Consider the following 23,069-nt stretch of genomic DNA (forward strand, 5'->3'; position numbering starts at 1 on the left):
CCCAGCTGTTTTATGTATTATATACTATATTCTTACAGTAAAGTAAGCTAGAGAAAAGAATGTTATTAAAACTGTAAGGAAGATAATATATATTTAATATTCATTAAGTAGAAGTGGATCGTTATAAAGGTCTTTGTATATGTCATCTTCACAATGAGTAGTATGAAAAGGAGGGTTTGTCTCACTGTCTCAGGGTGGCAGAGGTGAAAGAAAATTCATGTGTAAGTGGATCCGTGTTGTTCAAGGATCAGCTATACTATATGGCAGGAACTCATTTAATTTTCCTTAACAACCCTATACAGTAGGTACTCTTATTTACCCTATCTTAGGTTTGTGTAACTAAGGCTATGAAATTACCAGAGTCATCATTTGGACTCAGGACTCCAACTCAGAGTCTGTACTCTTTTTTTTGTTGTTGAGATGGAGTCTAGCTCTGTCGCCCAGGCTGGAGTGCAGTGGCATGATCTCGGCACACTGCAAGCTCTGCCTCCCGGGTTCATGCCATTCTCCTGCCTCAGCCTCCCCAGTAGCTGGGACTACAGGCACCCACCACCACACCTGGCTCATTTTTTGTATTTTTAGTAGAGACGGGGTTTCACCGTGTTAGCCAGGATGGTCTCAATCTCCTGACCTCATGATCTGCCTGCCTCAGCCTCCCAAAGTGCTAGGATTACAGGCATGAGCCACCGCGCCCAGCTGAGTCTGTACTCTTTAACATCCAGACCACCAAATAGGACATGTTGGCTAGAAAATAAATTTTTACATTTGAAAAGTATAGGTCTAGCTGAGTACAGTGACTCATACCTGTAATTCCAGCACTTTGAGAGGTCAAGGCAGGAGATGGCTTAAGCCAAGACCAGCCTGGGCAACATACTGTGACCCCATCTCTACAAAAAAAGCTCTTTTTAATTAACCAGGCATGGTGGCATGGGCCTGTAGTCCAAGCTACTCGGGAGGCTGAGGCAGGAGGGTCACTTGAGCCTAGAAGGTTGACGTTGATGATGTGCCACTGCACCCTAGCCTGGGTAACAGAGCAAGCCACTATCTCAAAAAAAAAAAAAAAAGTTCGCTTCAACCTTTATAGTTTTCAACAACGGAATTGTGCACAAGCAGGCACAAAAGACGGATTTGTTGAACTTGAATGTAGTTCTGTTGCTCTAGCAATTTAACATTTGACAGTGTAAAAACCTCCAGAATATTATTTATCCAAAAATATTAAGCATCTACAAATATAAGGTGCTATGTGAGAACAGCAAACATTTTAGTAAGACATAGCTCCAGTCTTTGAGCTTGTACTTTAATAGATGGGATATATATGTGTGGTCTTCACCATACTTATTAATAACTGACATACATGTTGTTTTATGTCTGACTTCCCCACTAGTATACACACTTTGAGGGCACAAGCTTTGTCTTTTTTTTTTTCTTTTTTTTTTTTTTTTTTTGAGACAGTCTCGCTCTGTCACCCAGGCTGGAGTGCAGTGGCACAATCTCAGTTCACTGCAACCTCTGCCTCCCGGGTTCAAGTGATTCTTGTGCCTCAGTCTCCCGAGTAGCTGGGATTACAGGCATGCACCACAACACCTGGCTAATTTTTGCATAGAGACAGGGTTTCGCCATGTTGGCCAGGTTGGTTTCAAACTCCTGGCCTCAACTGATTCACCCACTTTGGCCTCTCAAAGTGCCGGGATTATAGGTGTGAGCCACTATGAACAGCCTTCCATTGCATTTAGAATTAAAAAGTTATGGCTGGGCACAGTGGTTCATGCCTGTAATCTTAGCACTCTGGAAAGCCGAGATGGGCAGATAACTTGAGGTCAGGAGTTCGAAACCAGCCTGGCCAACATGGTGAAACCCCATCTCTACTAAAAATCCAAAAAAAAATTAGCCGGGTGTGGTGGTGCACATAATCCCAGCTACTCAGGAGGATGAGGCACAAGAATCACTTGAATCCAGGAGGCAGAGGCTGCAGTGAGATGAGATTGTGCCATTGCACTCCAGCCTGGGCTGTGACTGAGCGAGACCCTGTCTCAAAAAAAAAAAAAATTAATTAAAGAAGTTTTAACCGTGACCTCCCAACCCCTGCATGATTTAGCCCCTGCTAACCCCTTGGGCCACATCTCATGCCAGCCTGTGTGCACTATATAGCCCCCTCTGTCTGGCACAACATCTGGCACATAGAAAGCAACTGTTTTTATTGAATGAAATAAATGAACATACATTCTCATTTATTCTTCACAGCACCCTTTGAGGTAGGATATAATGTATCCAATTTATCAATGAAACATAAGACACGCTGGAAAGAGCTTGAGGCTGGAGAAGGCTTATTTTCTAGTCTGTACAGAGCCAAAACTGAAGTATGCTTGTATGAGGGAGTCCCAGGACACTTCTATAACAGTTAATTTTATGTGTCAGCTTGGCTGGGCTATGGGATGCTCAGGTATTTGGCTAAACATTATTTTGGGGTGCAACTGTGAAGGTGTTTCTGGATGAGATCAGCATTTGAATCAGTAGACTGAAGAAGACTGCCCTCCCCAATGTGGGCGGAACTCATGCAATCCATTAAAGGCCTGACTAGAATAAAAGGCTAACAAAGAATTTCTCATTGCCTGACTGTCCTGGAGTCGGGACATCGGTCTTCTCCTGACTTTGGACTCAGACTCAGAATGGAACTTACACAAATGGCTCTCCTGGTTCTCAGGCCCTCTCAGACTAAAGCTTACACCATCAGCACTTCTGGTTTTCAGGCTTCTGGACTCAGACTGGAACTACACCATCAACTCTCTTGATTGTCCCGCTTGCTGACCACAGTGCAGGCTTTTCAGTCTCCATAATCATGTGAGTCAATTCTTATAGTAAATCAACCTCAATGTCTCCTCCCCCATCACTGGTTCTTGCTCTGGAGAATATTCTATTCTTTCTCAATAACCCAGACTCATTCAACCACTCAGGTTTGATAATTCACTAGGATGACTCACAGGACCGAGCACATAGTTGTTGTACTTACATGGTTTATTAAAGTGAAAGGATACAAAGCTGACTCAACAAAGGCAAAAGGAGGATGGGGCAAAGTCCAGAAGAAACCAGGCAGAAGCTTGCAAGAATTATTCTATCAGTGAAGATACACAGGATGCAGTTAATTCCTCCAGCAATGAGTTGTAACATGTGTGAAATGTTGCAAATCCAGAAAGCTTAGTAGAGACTCAGTGCCCAAGGGGGCTGGTCACGTAAGAACCCTCTGCCTAGCACATATCAAAATTCCAGGCTCCCAAAAAGAAAGCAAACGTTCAGCATAAAAATTGTATTGTTTACATACTTTAGGCACAATGATTCACTATTATCATTTAAGGAATGGTAGGAAACCCCCTGAAATCTAAGTTCCCAGTTGCCAGCCAGAGGCCAACCATGTAAACAGGCCTTTCAAAGAATAGGAATCTCAGGCCAGTGATGTTTCAAAGAATAGGAATCTCTTGCCAGTAACTCTTTTCTGCACAAGAATTGAATGAGGGCAAGGAGAGAGTCAACTAAAAATAAAATATCTTAATTCTAGTTGGTAATGCTTATTAAAGTCTAAATCCAAAAGTGTTAAAGATTATTCCTGGGCTGGCTATATTTGACAGTGGGATGAGAGTAATCATGTCGATTACCTTGGGTGATGATTGCAAAATCATGCTGCATTCTTGCTGAATAGCTTTAGGGCCAAGAGTTAAAAGGTTAGAAGTTAAGGGAATTGTTTATGTTTCCTTAAAGACCCTATAAGCTTTATTAAGTCAATCAGGTACAGCTGCCAAAATGTTAACTAATATCCCAAAGGTGGCTTAAGAATTCTTTGTTCTTGCTATTAGGCCTCATTTGACTAACGAAAATTATTTTTCATGAACCAAGTACCAATAGTAGGTCCAATGTGTAGTCATCTTACATGATATATTGTTAATCCTCACAACAACCTTGCAAAATATTAGATACACTTTAGAGTTTTAGAAACAGACTCAAAGAGTCTACGGGCTTAAAAAATGACAAAATTGAGATTATCACCAAGCCTGCAGATTTCTGTTAATACGCCTTCATGAAACATATGTTTGAAGGAGTTATTCTCTGATTTGAAGGAGTTACTCTCTGATTACTTTGCTGCCCTCTTGGCCTCTATGAATGACTTCCTGTTCTGCTGCATTTCAAATCTGACCCCAGGCATTAGCATCGGAGTTCTCTATCAATATAAAGCCTGTTATAAGATATAGATGAATAGGAATATGTGTGTGTGTGTGTGCATGTGTATATATTCTTGTATGTGTATATATTCTTGTATGTGTACATATTCCTATATGTATATATGTATGTGTATATATATTCCTCTGTGTGTGTGAGAAAAATATATATAAAGTCTTGCCTCATTTCATCCTGTGATTAGAATTATAGGTAGCTGGCCCATTATGGTGGCTAAACCTGTAATCCCAATACTTTGGGAGGTCAAGATGGGAGGATCGCTTGAGCCCAGGAGATCGCAAACAGCCTGGGTAAAAGGATGAAACCCCCATCTCTACAACAACAACAAAAAATTTTAATTAGCTGAGCATGGTGGCGCATGCCTGTAGTCCCAGCTACTCAGGAGGCTGAGGTGGGAGGATTGCTTGAACTGGGGAGGTCAAGGCTGCAGTAAGCCATGATTATGCCACTGCACTCCAGCCTGGGCAATAGAGCAGACCCTGTCTCAATAAAAAAAGAAATCATAGATAGCCCTGCTTTAAAAGAGCAACAAGCGGGCCACCAAATAAATAAATAAATAAATCAGTCTTGTTTACTAAAAAATGTTTTCAGGCCAGCCACAGTGGCTTATGTCTGTAATCCTAGCACTTTGGGAGGCTAAGGCAGGCAGATTGCCTGAGCTCAGGAGTTCAAGACCAGCCTGGGCAACACGGTGAAACCCCATCTCTACTAAAATACAAAACATTAGCCGGGCGTGGTGGTGTGCACCTGTAGTCCCAGCTACTTGGGAGACTGAGGCAGGAGAATCGCTTGAACACGGGAGGCAGAGGTTGCAGTGAGCCGAAATTGCACCACTGCACTTCAGCCTGGGCAACAGAGTGAGACTCTGTCTCAAAAAAAAAAAAAAAAAAAAAAAAAATATATATATATATATAGTCTAGAGTGTATTCATAATTACAAACAGCTCTCTGGAAAGCATTTGCCTTCTCTCTTCTGGTTTTCTCCTTCTGCTGAATGTTTATTTGATCCCTGCCACCAGCATCATGTAACCGCATAATCCTTCCATGGTTACACTTACAGGACACCCTCCCAAACAACTAAGCTGTCCTTCTGCAAGCACTTTAATCAAAAAGTGTTATAGGGTTTGATTTTAAGAACCTGAGAAGCCTCTTGCTTTTTAAAAAGGAGCATGCATAAATATGTGCAGATTTTCCAGATAAAACTAAAAACACATCCTTTCATCTAAAATATACTCTGGTTTAAAATCTGGAATATTGGTGTGGGAGACGAAAGACAATTTCCCATTTGACTTGTTTGTTTTGTTTAGTTTTATGTGGAGGGTAGAGTCGAGGGAGGAAATGGGAAGAGAAAGTTGAATTATCCCAGTAATTTTCTAGGAGTCTCAGCCCTAACCATTTCCAAAATAAAAAACCATCTCGTTAAAGTTACTACGAGCATACATCTTTTGCAGGAGGTGGTTGAGGTAATCAGGTCTCAAAAATGCAATTAAAATGGGGTCTGAAACCCCAAATTAGTAAGCAGAATCTTTAGTCAATATACAAAAGGCCACACGAATGGGTTGAGCTTACTGAAGATTACTGTTTGTGGCCCAGGAAATGCCTCTCTCGCCACCCATCCAGTTTTATATTCTCCTGTAAAATAGGCATGTCATGAGAAGTTCCCTGAGGAACTTTGAAGACAAGTGTATGAGAGCTCTGGAGCCCCATCCCCCTGCCCTGAGCATAGTCGCCAAAAGGACTTTCCACTTAGTTTACTCTGCTTGCTTTTGAGCCTGCGGCAAAAAATTCTACCTTCTGAGCAACTGTGGGTGGAGGGAGGGCCTGAGATGACATCAAATCACAGTTCTTCCTCCTCCCCTCAGGAAGTAAAGTCCACTAGCAGGAGGGCCTAAATCGTCTGAGCCCTCCTTGGCTCTTACAATGCTCGCTTGTTTTCACAGTGCAGTAAAATGAAATGCCTTAGAAAAAGAGTAACATTCCAGAAAATGGTGTAATTTATTTTTCTTCCTTAATTGCCCGATCTGTGGAGGATTTCTTTGCTGAACACCACATCAAAGGTAAGATGGGAATGGGACTGTGTGCTGGGTTGGTTTTCTACGACGTCTTCGATGACTGGCATCTCTCCCCACCCAGCCTGCTCACCAGATGGCCATTCTGCACACCCTGCCAGCTGACTTTCCTTTTCAGTTAGAAATAGTCAGCCTTCAACCCAACAGGTAAAATAATGAGTACTGTTCCCCTTCCTCAGAACATTTACATTTTCTTTTTGCTATCATTCTTTATATATACTTGTTTGTTTTACAGAACCGATTGTGAAAAGGTAGCACAGTGTCATGTTACTCCTGAATACTTTAGCATGTATCTCCTAAGAATATTCTCTTGTGGAACCACAAGATCACCATCATATCCAAGAGGTTAACCTTGGTATTCTGTATTATACAGTCCATATTCAAGTTTCCCCAATTGTCCCCACAAACTGTCTTTTACAACTTTTTTTCTGATCTAGGATATATTCAATGAGCGGGTATCGCATTTCGTTGTCACGTCTGTTTAGCTCCAAAAATATTTACATTTAGCAAGTGTTTTCTAAGGAGAATTCCTAAACTCAAGGCTTCCCTTCCCTTTCTATCTCTTAAGTCGAGAGTTCACCCAGAGGACCAGCAGGGTGATGTACAGCTTCCCCAAGAAACTGGCTTGCAGACCTGGGGCGAGGGACACTGAGTACAGTTTTCAGATTGGCCACCCCACAGTCACTGAGGTCAGGCTTTCCAGCTAACTAAGTCCTTAGTTGCATCAGGCAGACTTCATCTGTAACTGAGGGGCTTCAGAAAAATTACAAGTGGTTTTTTATCAGAGGAAAAAAGGTTTTTTTGCTGTTTTGTTTTAAATTCCAACTTTTATTTTAGATTCGGGGGGTACATGTGTAGGTTTGCTACAGAGGTATATTGTGTGATGCTGAGATTTGGAGTATAATTGAACCTGTCACCCAGGTAGTGAGCATAGCACCCAATAGGGAGTTTTTCAACCCTCCTCCCTCCCTATCTTGTAGTCCCCAATGACTGTGGTTCCCATCTTTACATCCATATGTACCCAATGTTTAGCTCCCACTTATAAGTGAGAACATGCAGTATTTGGTTGTTTCTGCATCAGTTTGCTCAAGATAATGGTTTCCAGCTGCATCCATATTGCTGTAAAGGATATGATTTTGTTCTTTTTTATGGCTGTGTAGTATTCCATGGTGTCTATGTGTCACATTTTCTTTATCCAACCCACTCTTGATGAGCACATAGGTTGATTCCATGTCTTTGTTACTGTGAATAATGCTGCAGTGAACCTAAAAGTGCATGTGGCTTTTTGGTAGAACAATTTATCTTCTTTTGGGTATATACCCAGGAATGGGATTACTGGGTCAAATGGTAGTTCAATTTTTAGTTCTTTCAGAAATCTCCAAACTGCTTTGCACAGTGGCTGAACTAATTTGTATTCCCACCAACAATGTATGAACATTCCCTTTCAGATAAAAAGTTTAAAAGTTTAGTTTCTGGTCCACTGAATCAACTGTCTTGGATTTATCACAGGGATCTTCTGCATTTAAAATAGAAGAGGCATCATGCTGAAGAGGGAGGGGAAGGCCCGACCTTACACTGAAACCCCGGATGGAGGATGGGGATGGATGATTGTGGTTCATTTTTTCCTGGTAAGATTTCGCTTTTTTCCCCCTTTCCTATTGCCTGAAAGCAGGCTTTCTGGAGAAAGGCTCAGGGCTGCCTACAAATAAGATCACTTAGGAAATCTTTGGCACCTGACTGGAGGGGTGGGCAGGAACAAGGCCAGGAGCTGCCAAAAACTGCTAAAGTCAGAGGCCCATGCCCAACCTAGGAGAAAGCTGAAAATACCCCTGGAGCGAAAGCAGAAACGTTCCTGGGCTGGGTGTGGGGGTTCACGCCTATAATTCTAGCACTTTGGGAGGCCTAGGTGGGCGGATCACTTGAAGTCAGGAGTTCGAGACCAGCCTGGCTAGCATGGTGAAATCCCATCTCTACAAAAATTAGCTGAGTGCAGTGGCGTGCGCCTGTAGTCCCAGCTACTTGGGAGGCTGAGGCAGGAGAATTGCTTGAACTCAGGAGGCGGAGACTGAAGTGAGCCAAGATCCTGCCACTGCATTGTAGCATAGGCAACCATGAGAGACTCTCTCAAAACAAACAAACAGAAACGTTCCTGAATCCAGTCCTCTAATCTTCCTGTCTACCACCTCTTAAACCTGAGAATGTTCAGTCACAATCAGCAGTTCTGTACTGGCTGCATGGCAATTAGGGTTTGGGGACAATCAGACTTTTAACCATCCCAAAAGTAGCACTGAGAGGTGCTAAAAAGTGCTCTGGGGGTGGTCTCCCCAGTTCAGCCCAGCATAGATAGAGCACTGCTGGCACAGCCCCCTCCACTGATAAGGGGTGGGGACGTTTCCTCTGGCCTGCTGTCTACTTCCCAATCCATCCCCACTAACTATAGTTTATGCTATCTATATTTCCAATGTGTTTGGAAAGAGAGGACACGGATTTTGAAGGGGGAGCCTGATTTTTCTCCTTCACCCATAAGCAACTAGACTAGGCATTCCATTTTTTAAATTAACTTCTTTCCCTCACCCTCCCAGGGGTTGAGGTGTGACAGTGGTGATCTGCATCATCAGCATGCCCATTCCAGAATGTCGGTGAATCCCAGCTATGCCCCACACAGCTCTCCAGAGAGCAGCACCAGCGGCACATGCACTCAAAAAAATACCCTTCTTGCCGACACTTCTCCCCTACTCAGCCCTACAGTAAGCATCTCACAGGGAAGGGTAGCACAAGTCCTGGTGCCTTCTAATAATCCTATAGTTCACATGCAGATAACTAAGAACTCTACAAATAGGATGGTGGGAAAACATCAGGCCTCCTCCCTAGTGCTAAAGAAGTTAGGGGCAGAGGTCCCCAGCCAGGATTTATGTAATACAAAACTCCTAACACATAATGGTAGTACTTGCTAAACATTAGCTTCAGTACTGAAGAATGTGGAATCTCATTTTCCTCCCAGAAATGTTACTAATAGGGAAACTAAAGGATGCCCTAAGTCTGAGAGCCCTTCCTGTGGCTGGGCCACCTCCCTAAATCATAGGTTTTGCAGAATGGGCACTGTTGGTGAGGATCTCTAATTCTCCTGCCTTTCTCCCCAGTAACCACCCTGACTTTTTCTACATTATCCTCTGAGGATAGAATGGTTTTTGACCAATTCAGTTGCTCGTAAGAAAAACCATCTAATAACCAGATTAATAAACACTGTACCACTTTTAGGGTGTGATACTGCTTACTAAGCACAAAAAATGCACTGGATCCTCAAAATGTTAACAATAAATTCAGAGGCTAATCCCCCACAGTTGTAATGTGCACACTTGAATGACTGTGCTTTTGTTTCTGTATGACTTACAAGTGTTCTTTTCTATAACAGAGGAGCTCCTGGTAAGTGAAAAATAACAATGTTCTTTGGGAGCTTCCTACTTAAAAAAAAGAGAGAGATTCATTCTAATCAACTTGCCACACTTTATATATTTGTATGACTGTTTTCTGTATTCAGTCTGTCTTACTAGACTGAATGTTCTGTGGGGGCAGGGCCTTCGTCTGCATTGCTCATGAGTATACGCTCATTACTGTAAGCCCAGTGCCAGTATACAGCCTGGAACGTAGTAGGCACTCAGTAAATACTGTTGGTGGATGGATAGATGGGTGAATTGATAGCTGCACACATTTATGAATAAACAAATAAGGATGAAGGGGATAGTTGATGAAACTGAAGAGATGAGAATGGCTCTTGAGGCTATGAGAAGCTAATGAGAAAAATTAAGCAGGGATGTCATAGATTTGCATTTCAGAGAAATGTGATAAGCAGATGCTACTGAGAGGTCAAATAGGAGAGAAATAACAAGAGTCTATTGGTTTAGCAACAAAAAAGTCCCATAACCTTGATAAGAGCTAGTACAGTGGAGCAGTGGGGGCCAAAGGTAGTGACCTTTAGTTTTCAGTGGAGTAGCAGAATGACAGAAAGCTGAGATACCTAATAGAGTATTTTTTACAGAAACTTGTCTGTGAAGGTCAGGAGGAGCTATGGTGATACTAGAAAGGGATGCAGGATAAGAAGTTGTTATTAGATAAAACTAACTCTGACAAAGCCTGGTCCCTGTATTGAAAATAAGTCACTGAGGCTGATCCAACTCCTTTCCCAAGACAATAATTAAAATGATCTAGTGAGGAAACTCTTACTGGAGGTGGGGTGTGGGGGAAGGCCTGCTTAAGGTGTTCCTGCCAGATTCAACCCAATTAACTGCTCTTAAAGACAAAAAGAAAATGAGGGGACTAGAGAAGTTCTAGGGTTTTTGCTTTATTTTGGAGTGAGTCATTTACCATGTATGATGTGGACTCTGGTAACAGAACTGAAACCTACCAAGCTTGGTCTAAGACATGGGATTATGTAGAACAATGCAGATTTATGTAGTCTGCTAAATTAACTAAGAAAAAACCTACACCTTGGGAGAGAGTTTTAATATCTTTGAGTCAAAACTCAAACAAAGTTGGAAGACTTCAAGTTAAGGGACAGTAAGCATGGTAGGTGCAAAGGCTCTGCCCTTGGTCTTCTTGATACACAGTGGACACGGACCCAGTTATTAGAGACAAGTCCTAACCATTCACTGCTGCTACACCCAGACATCAAGGACAAATCAGAGACAAAAAGCTCTGAACTGGGGGACCAGGAGCTAGCTAAATTTAGGTAGCTAAGAATATAGAGGTCAACATCCTCTAGATACCAGCACAGAACAAAAGGAAGTTTATTTTACAGAATGATGCATTTTAGTACTCCTTGCTCATGAAAGGACACAATCACCACATTATTATGAACTGACAGAAGAAAGTCCAAGTCATTTGAGATCTGTGTATATTTTCTAGCCTAATTTCTAGCCTGACAGAAGTGCCTTAGAGGAAAATTATGGTTATAAATTGCCTAAATGGAGGCCTGATAAAATGTCTTTTTAACTTTTGAATATATAGTCCTGGCGTTTATAGCACTGTTCATTCTAAATAAGTTTGTTCCTTTTATCAAATCAGAAAGGGGAAAAGTATATTAAGAGACTTCTTCCTCACCACTACCACTGTTGCAATTTCTGAGCATCGCCAATAGTGATGGGGTGAAAAGAAGGGGGCAGGTCTTGACGATTATTTAAAAGCAGGGGCTGAGGGAGGGAGGTATCTAAGAGAAAGCATGTCTCTCATTCAAATGAATGAGTGAATGGTACCAATAGAAAAAACTGAAAAGAGTAGGCATAGGATAAGGGAAATGTGAGTTTATGTTTGGACATGTTGACTAGAAGTTATAAAGATATGGTAGACAATTAGAGGAATTTAAAGCTCTCGGGAAAGCAGAATGGAAACCACAGTTAATTGTTTTGAGTGTTAAGTGCCAAATATTAAGTACCGTATCAGAATTTTCTCAATTACTCTTCAGTCTTATGAGCTAGGTAACATTTTCATCCCTCACCGCCGCCCCTCCATCATAAAAGAGGAAGCTTAACCCCTGTGATGTGCGAAGTAGTTTGCCCAAGGTCACGCCCCAGTAGGAAGCACAGCCTGGATGCAAGTTAAGGCAGACTGATTGCAGAACCCTATTCAGCTACACCACCATAAGTATGCAGGTGGTAATTAAAACCTTGAGAGTGAATGATTGTCCAGGGAACAGGTATTAAGCGAGATGAGTACAGAACTGTAACAGATGGGCTGAGAAAGTGGCATTAATGAAAGGGAACCTAAGGCTTTGTGGTTCTTTTATTAATTTTGAGACAAGGTCTCACTGTCACCCAGGCTGGAGTGCAGATAGTGTGATCACAGCTCACTGTACCCTTGACCTCCCAGGTTCAGGAGATCCTCCTACCTCACCCTCCCAGGTAGCTGGGACTACAGGTGTTATACCACTACGCCCAGCTAATTTTTTGTACTTTTTGTAGAGACAGGGTTTTGCCATGTTGCCCAGGCTGGTCTTGAACTGCTGGGCTCAAGCGATCCACCCACTTTGGCCTCCCAAAGTACTAGGATTATAGGCAGGAGCCTCCATGCCCAGCTGGTTTTGTGGTTCATAAGCAATGCACGGCCAGGTTGAAAGCAGAGGTGGCCTTGAAAAGCCAGTGCTACCGAAACAAGGAAAGGAAAAGGGGAAGCCAGGAAGCCCCTGGAGATAGAGAGTACACATGGCTCCTGGGCTTTGAGAGTGAATGCAAACCCTGGCTAGGTTTCCCCTCTAGACCCCTGTGGGATCAAGTATGACTGTTACTCAAAAAGGGAAAGAAAGAATAGCACTTAACAGCCCCCCGGCTAACTAGAATTCTGAGAAATAAAAGTTAATACTCCACAGAAAGAAAACCTCATCTCCAAAGCAGCAATTCTAGTGGAGTGCAGGTAAGGAAGATTAGGTGGGGCAGAAAGAAAAGGATGGGGCACCTGGCCCAACCTTAAGGTGACCATACATCCCAGTTAATCCAAAATTAAGCACCCCTTTTCACTCTTGAGTGTCTCAATTTGGATGATACATTATATGGTCAACCTATTTATATATCAAGTGAAGGAAGGTACTCAGCTCAGCAGCAGAGTTAAATCAAAACTAATCTAAGAACTGACAGGAATAATTATTCCTCTTATGGACAAACACTTTTCTCCCACAAAGGTAACTGAAATTAGCTGTCTTTAACAGATGCTACTGAGGGCAGTAGAGGAATACCGGATCTAGAGTCAGTCTAATCTGGGTTCAAATCTCAGTTCCAGTACCCCTATTTTAAGCAACTTTTTACCTCTCTAAACTTCATTTTCCTGATCTTGGAACTGCTGTCGCAAAATTATAACTGAGAAAATTATTACGGAGACAGAGATCTGACCTAACCAACTCCATCTTGCTTCTAACTTCCAAGCTGTCCTTGTTCATTCCCATGTGTAGGCTAAACTAACTTTGGGGGAAACTTAGTTGATAGCTTAATTTTGAAAGAGAAACTAACAGCCCTTTCCAAAAAAAAACAAAAAAAAACACAAAACAAAACAAACAAAAAAAACCACCTCCTTTCTGCCTGGGGACTAGATTGTCTTTGTAGGATTAAAAATTAGCCATAAGATTAGAAATTATGGTTTAGGAATCATAAGCTGGAGGCTACAAGACAGACCCTCCCCAAATTGCTCGGGGGATAACATCACTATTGTGAAACCTAAGATCAGTGCTTGAGATAATTTGCAGACCCTGCACTTGATGGATCAGCTGGCACCACCCAGATTAATAAGCTGGTTTATCTGATCATGGGTCCCCCCGCCCCTGCCCCTGCCCCTGCCCCTGCCCTTCCATCCAGAAGTGACTAGGCACAAAAGGGCAGCTTTGTTTCATCTCTGACCCAACCAATCAGCACTCCCAACTCACTGGCCTCCCACCCACCAAATTATCCTTAAAAACTCTGATCCCCAAAACCTCAGGGAAACTGACTGGCATAATAAACTCCAGTCTCCTGCACAATGGGCGCTGTGGGAATAACTCTTTCTCTACTGCAATTCCCGTCTTGATAAATCAGCTGTATCTAGGCAGCAGGCAAGGTGAACCCATTGGATGGTTTATTTGGTATAAATTATTTGGTATACAACACTGGCATGCCTATTCCAAAGCCATGAAATGAGGATTAAATGAGATGTTTCCATTTAAAATGCTTAGCTACTTTAAAAGTAATGACTTCCCCCATAAAATATAAGATGTATAATGAGGCTCAACCAATAAGGCAAACTGGTAAATAGTTGTAGGTTAAGGGAATCATAACTTCTAGTAGCCGTAATTGCCTCTGTAATGGCTGACTTACCACCTGAGTTGGACTCTGGTCTGCTTTGATTTAGGTGAATGTGTTTGTGATGGGGATGACCAAGACTTTTGCAATTTTCTTTGTGGTCTTTCAAGAAGAGTTTGAAGGCACCTCAGAGCAAATTGGTTGGATTGGATCCATCATGTCATCTCTTCGTTTTTGTGCAGGTATAAGGCTGGCAATAAGCTTGCTGTCCAAAGAGAAAAACCACAAAGGGCAATTCCAAGATTCCTATTCCAGACTGAAGCATTGCTAAAATTCAGGTTCATTATGTAACACTAAGAAAGTAAGGAATTGCAATATTTAGCTTCCACTTGACTTAGTAACAAAGTTGGGAGAATCAGCATTCAAAGAAAGAAAGATGAAGAATTATTAAATGCCATGATTCAGTATTTCATGCATTGCCTTTCCAGTCTGTTAATGCCTTAATATGGGTTCAGTGAGTAAGGCCCTCAACCTGGAAGTTAGGCCATGAAGTTCTAGTTATCTAAGTATACTCAGAACAATTATATTTATTTATTTATTTTTTTGAGACAGACTCTCACTCTGTTGCCCAGGCTGGAGTGCAGTGGTGTAATCTTGGCTCACTGCAACCTCCATCTCCCAGGTTCAAGCGATTCTCCTGCCTCAGCCTCCCACGTAGCTGGGATTACAGGCGCCCGCCACCATGCCTGGCTAATTTTTGTATTTTTAGTAGAGATGGGGTTTCACCATGTTGGCCAGGCTGGTCTCAAACTCCAGACCTCAGGTGATCTGCCCACCTTGGCCTCCCAAAGTATGAGATTAAAGAGCCACGGTGTCCAGCCTCAAAACAAATTATAGAACCAATTTCTCCTCTTTTATTTGGAGCTGTAACAGGATGGAAGAGCAGATAAGTGATTCAACCTTATTCTAGTCATTGACCACTATATGCAATCTTTTCGTGGAGGTTCTATAATGAATTTCAAAACACCTCCCCTCCAAACCTTATTTGCAATAAACATTTTCTTTTAAACTCCCCTTCCAAAAACTAAAATAGTGTGAGACTAGTGATATTAAAAAACCCGATATGAAAATATTTTTTGAAGAATACGTAATACTTCAAAGTAAACAGTCCTCTTGCTTTCCTTGTCATTCATTTAAATTGCCATCAGAGGATAAGAGATGCCAGATCATATTTACCTAAGAATTGCCTTTCTTTCTTCTCTTAAGGTCCCCTGGTTGCTATTATTTGTGACATACTTGGAGAGAAAACTACCTCCATTCTTGGGGCTTTCCTTGTTACTGGTGGATATCTGATCAGCAGCTGGGCCACAAGTATTCCTTTTCTTTGTGTGACTATGGGACTTCTACCTGGTGAGTTCCTTGTAATTATGTGACCATAGAAGGATGGGAGTGGTGGCTCACACTTGTAATCCTAGCACTTTGGGAGGCCAAAGCGGGTGGATCGCTTGAGTCCAGAAGTTCCAGACCAGCCTGGGCAACATGGTGAAACCCTGTCTCTACTAAAAATACAAAAATTAGCCAGGCCAGTGGTGGCACATGTCTGTAGTCCCAGCTATTTGGGAGGCTGAGGCAGGAGGATTGCTTGAGCCCAGGAAGTTGAGACCGTAGTGAGCCGAGCCTGTGCCACTGCACTTCAGTCTGGGTGACAAAGTGAGACCCTGTCTCAAAAATATGTATGTGTGTATGTATGTGTGTGTGTGTGTCTGTGTGTGTGTGTATATATATATATATATATATATATATATATATATATATATGCATCTATCCATAGAAGATGGAACAGGACCCTTCCCTTCTACTGTTCCTGGGTCCAAAAGGCCTATTATCTTGGATCCAGGAAATTATCTTTTCTGGTACCAAGCCACTTAATGTGAGAGTGATTCTAAACTATTATGTTTTTCTTTTAGGTTTGGGTTCTGCTTTCTTATACCAAGTAGCTGCTGTGGTAACTACCAAATACTTCAAAAAACGATTGGCTCTTTCTACAGCTATTGCCCGTTCTGGGATGGGACTGACTTTTCTGTTGGCACCCTTTACAAAATTCCTTATAGATCTGTATGACTGGACAGGTAAGTCATTCTAAGTTTCTTTACTATCAACTGTGCAAGATTTAGCATTCAGCTTTCTCCCTTTGAGAACTGGAAGTTAAGACTTTTAGAGCAATCGATTTCACAAGGTATTGCAAGAGAGGAAATGAGCATAATTTCTAAAGTAAATATGCTTCTCTTCCCTGGAGAATACATATGCAGAGGAGATCTTGAAATACTTGCAGGCTTTGCCAGCTCATACTCAACTCAGAATTTACCATAGGGCTCAAAGTCTGAGGAGATGGAGGGCATTCCGTGCAGCTGGAAACAGCTTGCAGTAAAAGCGATACTCCTGGGGAAACAAGGCATCCCCCTTCCTCCCTCAAAACACTCACTTTTCCCATTTTCCCTTTAAGACAAAAATACGCATTTAAAAAATGCCTCCTCCATCAGACTCACTAAAATAGATGAAAAATAAAAATACTTTGGTAAAAAGAGTATGTTCCTTAATAGTTTATACAATGTCAACTATAAATTTTCACAAATGAATAAAAAATGATTCATCTCACAATTTTCTTTGTAACTAAGATATTTGGATTAAAATAATCTTAAACTACTGGAAAAAATATATGTATATGTATGTATTCATGCCTATTGCTATCTACATGGCAGTTTTGTTGAATCTTTCCTAACTATTCAGTAGTCTCATGGTGAATGGGACCAGCTGACAAATCCATGATAGGATAGCAGAACCTATAGCCTATTCTATCTTTAGAAGCACCATATAAGCCATAGCTTTGATCAGGACATGCTGAATGCAAGCAACTATTCAGCTTCAAAGGCAAGATTAGCATCTGTCATCTTTTAAGGAAGATCTAAAAAATGTCATGGGATGAAAGGCTATCCATGCCTTCCTCCCCCTGCTTTTTTTTTTTTTCTTTTTTCTTTGAGATAGGCTCTCTTTGTCACTCAGGCTGGAGTGCTGTGGCATAACATCGGCTCACTGCAACCTCCACCTCCTAGGCTAAGTGATCGTCCCACCTTAGCCTCCCAAGTAACTGGGACTGCAGGTGAATATCACCACATCAGGCTAATTTTTTTTGTATTTTTTGTAGAGACAGGTTTTCACCATGTTGCCCAGGCTGGTCCTGAACTCCTGGGCTCAAGTGATCTGCCTGCCTCAGCCTCCCAAAATGCTAGGACTATAGGCATGAGCCATAGCACCTGGCCAGGTGTCCCCTCTTCTAAGGTTGTTTCCAAATGATTTATTTCATCTTATTCTATTTTTTCTGTACCTAAATCTGTACTCTCACTTCAGGATATTTAAATTTTCTTTCTTTTTTTTGAGACGGAGTCTCGCTCTGTTGCCCAGGCTGGAGTGCAGTAGCGCAATCTCTACTCACTGCAAGCTCCGCCTCCCAGGTTCACGCCATTCTCCTGCCTCAGCCTCCCATGTAGCTGGGACTGCAGGTGCCCGCCACCGCGCCTGGCTAATTTTTGTATTTTTAGTAGAGACGGGGTTTCACCATGTCAGCCAGGATGGTCTCGATCTCCTGACCTCGTGACCCACCTGTCTCGGCCTCTCAAAGTGCTGGGATGCGTGAGTCACTGCCCGGCCTAAATTTTCTATTTAATATTTTAGCATTTAAAATACCCTCCTCTCCCTCCAAAAACTTGCCCCCCCCAATGCTTAACACAAATAACCACCACCTCTCCTTTTATCCCATCTATTGGTGCAGCTTTCTGGTTCTCTATCTCCAAAGCACTACATTAGTACATGGATACTGCAGTGTATATGACTAATAAGTCAAATCGGAGACAAAGTAATGTTTTCAAGAATTAATGGGCTATGCCAGTGGGGCCTCTTCTGAGCCTATGAACACAAAGCAATATTGTGAACTGAAAGGCTATTTTTAATTGCTCAATCTCTCCCTCCTATTTAGGTGCCCTTATATTATTTGGAGCTATTGCACTGAATTTGGTGCCTTCTAGTATGCTCTTAAGACCCATCCATATCAAAACTGAGAATTCTGGTATTAAAGATAAAGGCAGCAGTTTGTCTGCACGTGGTCCAGAGGCATGTGCAACAGAAACACACTGTGATGAGACAGAAGAGTCTACCATCAAGGACAGTACTACGCAGAAGGCTGGACTACCTAGCAAAAATTTAATAGTCTCACAAAATCAAAGTGAAGAGTTCTACAATGGGCCTAACAGGAACAGACTGTTACTAAAAAGTAATGAAGAAAGTGATAAGGTTATCTCGTGGAGCTGCAAACAACTCTTTGATATTTCTCTCTTTAGAAATCCTTTCTTCTACATATTTACTTGGTCTTTTCTCCTCAGTCAGTTAGCATACTTCATCCCTACCTTTCACCTGGTAGCCAGAGCCAAAACACTGGGGATTGACATCATGGATGCCTCTTACCTCGTTTCCGTAGCAGGTAAGAAAGCCTATGTCAGCCTTCTACCCAAAAGGAAAGATCAACTTAATTTTACAAGTTTTTTACATTTTAACAAAAAGCTAAAGAAAAACAAAAGAGGAATTGTAGAAGGGCCAGAGAAAGTAAAATGTTTGAGGCTAAATGGAGCACCTGGGCACTTCCCCGGAAGAGATCTCTGTCACTGCACACAGGCTCCCCTACTAGATAGTGGACACTAAAACAAGTCTTACTCGTCTTCATATAACAGTGTTTGACACAGTAGACATTATTTATTAGATAAATGTCGAAATTTCAAAAAGCTGATGCTCAGTGGTAATAGCCATTGTAAGGAACAGAAAACCCCAGGTAGACAGCACAGTGCAGTGGCTCAAAGGATTGGTTCTGGAGCAAGACTTCCCTGGCTCAACCTCCTGCTCTGTATTTCTTAACTGTGGGAACTTCAGCAAGTTACTTTGCTTCATGGTGCCTTCATTTCATCTGTAATACAGGGATAATAGTATCTACCCTCATAAGATTGTCAGGATCAAAAAAGCAATGCATGTAGAGTTTAGAATAGTGCCTGGCCTGTAGCAAGCATTCAGTAATGTTTTATTATTTGTAGCTAAGGATTTTTTCCCTTGAACTCATAGTAAAACAGATAAATACAACTTTTAAGGCTAGTCACTTATGGATTGTCTGATATTTAAAATAAGTTAAAATGTAAATTAAAAATAAAAACAACTGGCCGGGCGTAGTGGCTCACGCCTGTAATCCCAGCATTTTGGGAGGCTGAGGTGGGCGAATCACGAGGCCAGGAGATTGAGACCATCCTGGCTAACATGGTGAAACCCCATCTCTACTAAAAATACAAAAAATTAGCTGGGCATGGTAGCGGGCACCTGTAGTAGCAACTACTCGGGAGGCTGAGGCAGGAGAATGGCACGAACCCGGGAGGCAGAACTTGCAGTGAGGCGAGATTGTGCCACCGCACTCCACCCTGGGCGACAGAGCAAGACTGTTTCAAAAATAATAATAATAATAAAATGAAAATAAATAAATAAAAGCAACTATTTTAGTTGACTACTCATAAAACTGTTTAAAGACAGAATGCTTGATCTAGAAGATAGGGATTTGGTCAGGTGCAGTGGTCCAAAATACGATCTCCCATTTCCAAACTTACTACATATTTTCAAATTAAGCATAAACTTTGGAGGACTTAATTCCTAAAACTTCATATGCAATTATGAGTCCCAACATCTCTTTTTTAACAGAAGACTTATTTATACTCCAATCTTCTACAATACAATTTCCCCAAGACACTGACCTGAAGGTCTATTTGTCTTTTAGAAACTTCATTTTCTCACTTGCAGGACCTCTTAGACGAAGGGACTGCATGGCCTTCTGCGCCCAGGGTCCTCTGTAACCAAAGATTCCCACTGTAGTGATGATGTAAGCTTTCCAGACACAATCAGAAAAAAACCCTAACTACGGGGGTCTTCTACACAACTCTAGTGGAGACTTTTTTGCTATTTTATTAAATGTATTTGGAATAGGTAAGTAAATAATAGAGCTTCATGGTACACAAATGAAATCATTTTTTTCCTCACATATCCTGGCCTCGGGATGAGGTCATATTACTTGGGAAATGATGCCGTATGCATTCACATTTTTCAAAGGGGCTAGGAAAATAAAAAGATTTCAATATTGTTCCAGGTATCCTTGAGACGGTCAGTCAGATTATTTCTGGATGGGTTGCTGATCAAAACTGGATTAAGAAGTATCATTACCACAAGTCTTACCTCATCCTCTGCGGCATCACTAACCTGCTTGCTCCTTTAGCCACCACATTTCCACTACTTATGACCTACACCATCTGCTTTGCCATCTTTGCTGGTGGTTACCTGGCATTGATACTGCCTGTACTGGTGAGTAGACACACTCATTAACATTGTTAAACCATTCAGTAAAAGCAAATATCAGTAACAATCTCCCCAAAATATGTATTTTGTATTAATTTTATAACTTAAAAAAATCATTTCAAACATCTTAGAAACTCTGCAGCTATATCCTGTCCAGTTACTCATCTTGTGTGTGACGGGGGAGGGATGGTGAGAGGACTATCCACATGGGACAGCAATAAAATTAAAGCAAAAAAGGGATCAGCAGGATTCCTTTTTACTTATCAGTCTCCTAGATTAGGCTTGTGTTCACTTCTCTCCTTCAGTTCCAGAAACTTGTTTGGCTCCTTTTAAGACATAATCTTAAAGAAGAGATCCCTGGGAACACAGAGAAAAACGGATTTCCTTACCAGTGTGGTTTCTCTCTTGAAGTTATTGCTTTGGTCCTGTGTACTTTCACAGGGCCATTGTTTTATACTTCCTCTCCACCTTTACCCTAAACTGACTCAAAGTCCTTGACCCAGATGCAACCAAAATACTTCTACAAATACTTCTGTGTTCTGGGAACCCCTGGGAATTTCATGGGTTCTCCTTAGAACCAGGTGCTAAACATGCTGGAACAGATTTCCTAGAAAACTTCTGTTGTATCAATATTAGCATAAGTGCTACAGGATATTATACGAAGCTCAGGCAAAAATCAAGCTTCCTAAAGCTGAAATTAACTCCTTGTGTTATCTGATTACTTACAAACCAATGGCTGATACCTAGCCTTAGGGGATTCAAGAATATCACCACCTGGCCGGGTGTGGTGGCTCACACCTGTGTCAGCACTTTGGCAGGCAGAGGCGGGTGGATCGCTGGAGCTCAGGAGTTGGAGACCAGCCTGGGCAACATGGTGAAACCCTGTCTCTACGAAAAATAAAAAAATTAGCCAGGTGCAGTGGCACGCACCTGTGGTCCCAGCTACTTGGAAGTAGCTCCCTTGAGGTGGGAGGATCGCTTGAACCTGGGAGGTGAAGGTTGCAGTGAGCCAAGATCATACAACTGCACTCCACTCTGGGTGACAGAGTGAGACCCTGTCTCAAAAAAAAAAAAAAGAATATCACTATCAATTCATATTGTAAATATCATTTCCTAATAGGGAAAAGCAGCAAGGTTTGGGGAAGAAAAAGTACCCATGAACCACCTAAAAAATTAAAATGAAAATAAAAACTTGTATTCTTACTAATGAACTGAAACACTGCCTGCCTAGCAGTTACTGTTCACTATTAGTCCTCAGCTCTTTCACAATACTGGGGGCAAAAAGCGAACCAACTCACCCCAGAAGTCACACTGTTCATAGCTTGAGATTATATAAATAGTATTTGTCCCTTTTAGGCAGAAGTCTCTATAGAATTTCACCCTTAATGTGGCTAACACTGAATTCTAATTCCTACAGGTTGATCTGTGTAGGAATTCTACAGTAAACAGGTTTTTGGGACTTGCCAGCTTCTTTGCTGGGATGGCTGTCCTTTCTGGACCACCTATAGCAGGTAACACCTTTCACCACATTCTGAACAAATTTCAATAGCAATAAAAGGAAACACTGATCCAGGATTAATGGTAAACATGTAATGACAGTATCAAGTTAAAAGAAACAGATTATTTCTGCTTTTCCTATATCTACTCACTCCATCACCAATGCAGGAAAATCTGAAGGCTCAGATTCTTGTATTCTCTTAAGATGTGCCTTAAGCAGATTCTTATATTCTTGGGAGTTGTAGGGCAGACCCTGGATCTATGTCTACTTGTCTGGGGGAGACAATCCAGAGTTTTTTCAGAGCCTCAAAGACCCATGATGCTTAAAAAAAAAAAAAAAAAAAAAAAGAAAAGAAAAAGAATAAAAAAGGCTGGGAGCAATTGCTGACGTCTGTAATTCTAGTACTCTGGGAGGCCAAGGCGGGGGTTATCACTTGAGCTGAGGGGTTCGAGACTAGCCTGGGCAACAGAGAGACCTTGTCTCTATAAAAGAAAAAACGAAACAAACAAAAATCAATGTATGACTAGCATCCTGTATCTAAACATGAGTCACTTTTATAGAGCTTGAAAGGTATAGGCCTGACACTTTTATTCTTCTGATGTGCCATATGGATGTCCAGGATTGCTTGTTATCTGTTCTTTAAGTATCTTTCTTTGAAAAGAGGCCCTTCAAATTGTGGGTACCAAGGATGGGAGGATACTTGCCCTAAAGGCCAGATCTCTATGGAGAGGCTATTGGGGGCCACTGAAAATTATTATATACAAGTACAGTAAACATTTGGGGAGTTCTCATATGTAAGTTAACTTTAAGATTTAAATTGTAGTTTTTTTGTTTTTTTTTTTTTTTTGAGACGGAGTCTCGCTCTGCCGCCCAGGCTGGAGTGCAGTGGCCAGATCTCGGCTCACTGCAAGCTCCACATCCCGGGTCCACATCCCTGCCTCAGCCTCCCGAGTATCTGGGACTACAGGCGCCCGCCACCTCGCCCAGCTAGTTTTTTGTATTTTTTAGTAGAGACGGGGTTTCACCGTGTCAGCCAGGATGGTCTCGATCTCCTGACCTCATGATCCGCCCGTCTCGGCCTCCCAAAGTGCTGGGA

At 41.9% G+C, this 23,069-nt stretch overlaps 1 protein-coding gene across 3 annotated transcripts in view; it reads left to right on the plus strand.

The window, feature by feature from the left end:
- Window positions 1–6,118: 6,118 nt before the first annotated feature.
- Window positions 6,119–23,069, plus strand: part of SLC16A4 (solute carrier family 16 member 4) — a 39,286-nt gene continuing 22,335 nt past the window's right edge. For 2 of the 3 annotated variants that reach the window (XM_065548192.2, XM_005542410.5), the window contains exons 1-8: window positions 6,119–6,280; window positions 7,802–7,920; window positions 14,156–14,288; window positions 15,313–15,456; window positions 16,014–16,175; window positions 18,077–18,577; window positions 20,270–20,481; window positions 21,893–21,986. In XM_065548192.2, the coding sequence (XP_065404264.1) occupies window positions 7,834–7,920; window positions 14,156–14,288; window positions 15,313–15,456; window positions 16,014–16,175; window positions 18,077–18,577; window positions 20,270–20,481; window positions 21,893–21,986 (1,333 nt within the window). In that variant the 5' untranslated portion in view covers window positions 6,119–6,280; window positions 7,802–7,833. The remainder of the gene's footprint in view (window positions 6,281–7,801; window positions 7,921–14,155; window positions 14,289–15,312; window positions 15,457–16,013; window positions 16,176–18,076; window positions 18,578–20,269; window positions 20,482–21,892; window positions 21,987–23,069) is intronic. The other variant, XM_005542411.5, reaches the window with a different exon arrangement.

Source organism: Macaca fascicularis, chromosome 1 (genome assembly GCF_037993035.2).
Source record: "Macaca fascicularis isolate 582-1 chromosome 1, T2T-MFA8v1.1".
Taxonomy (NCBI): Eukaryota; Metazoa; Chordata; class Mammalia; order Primates; family Cercopithecidae; genus Macaca; species Macaca fascicularis.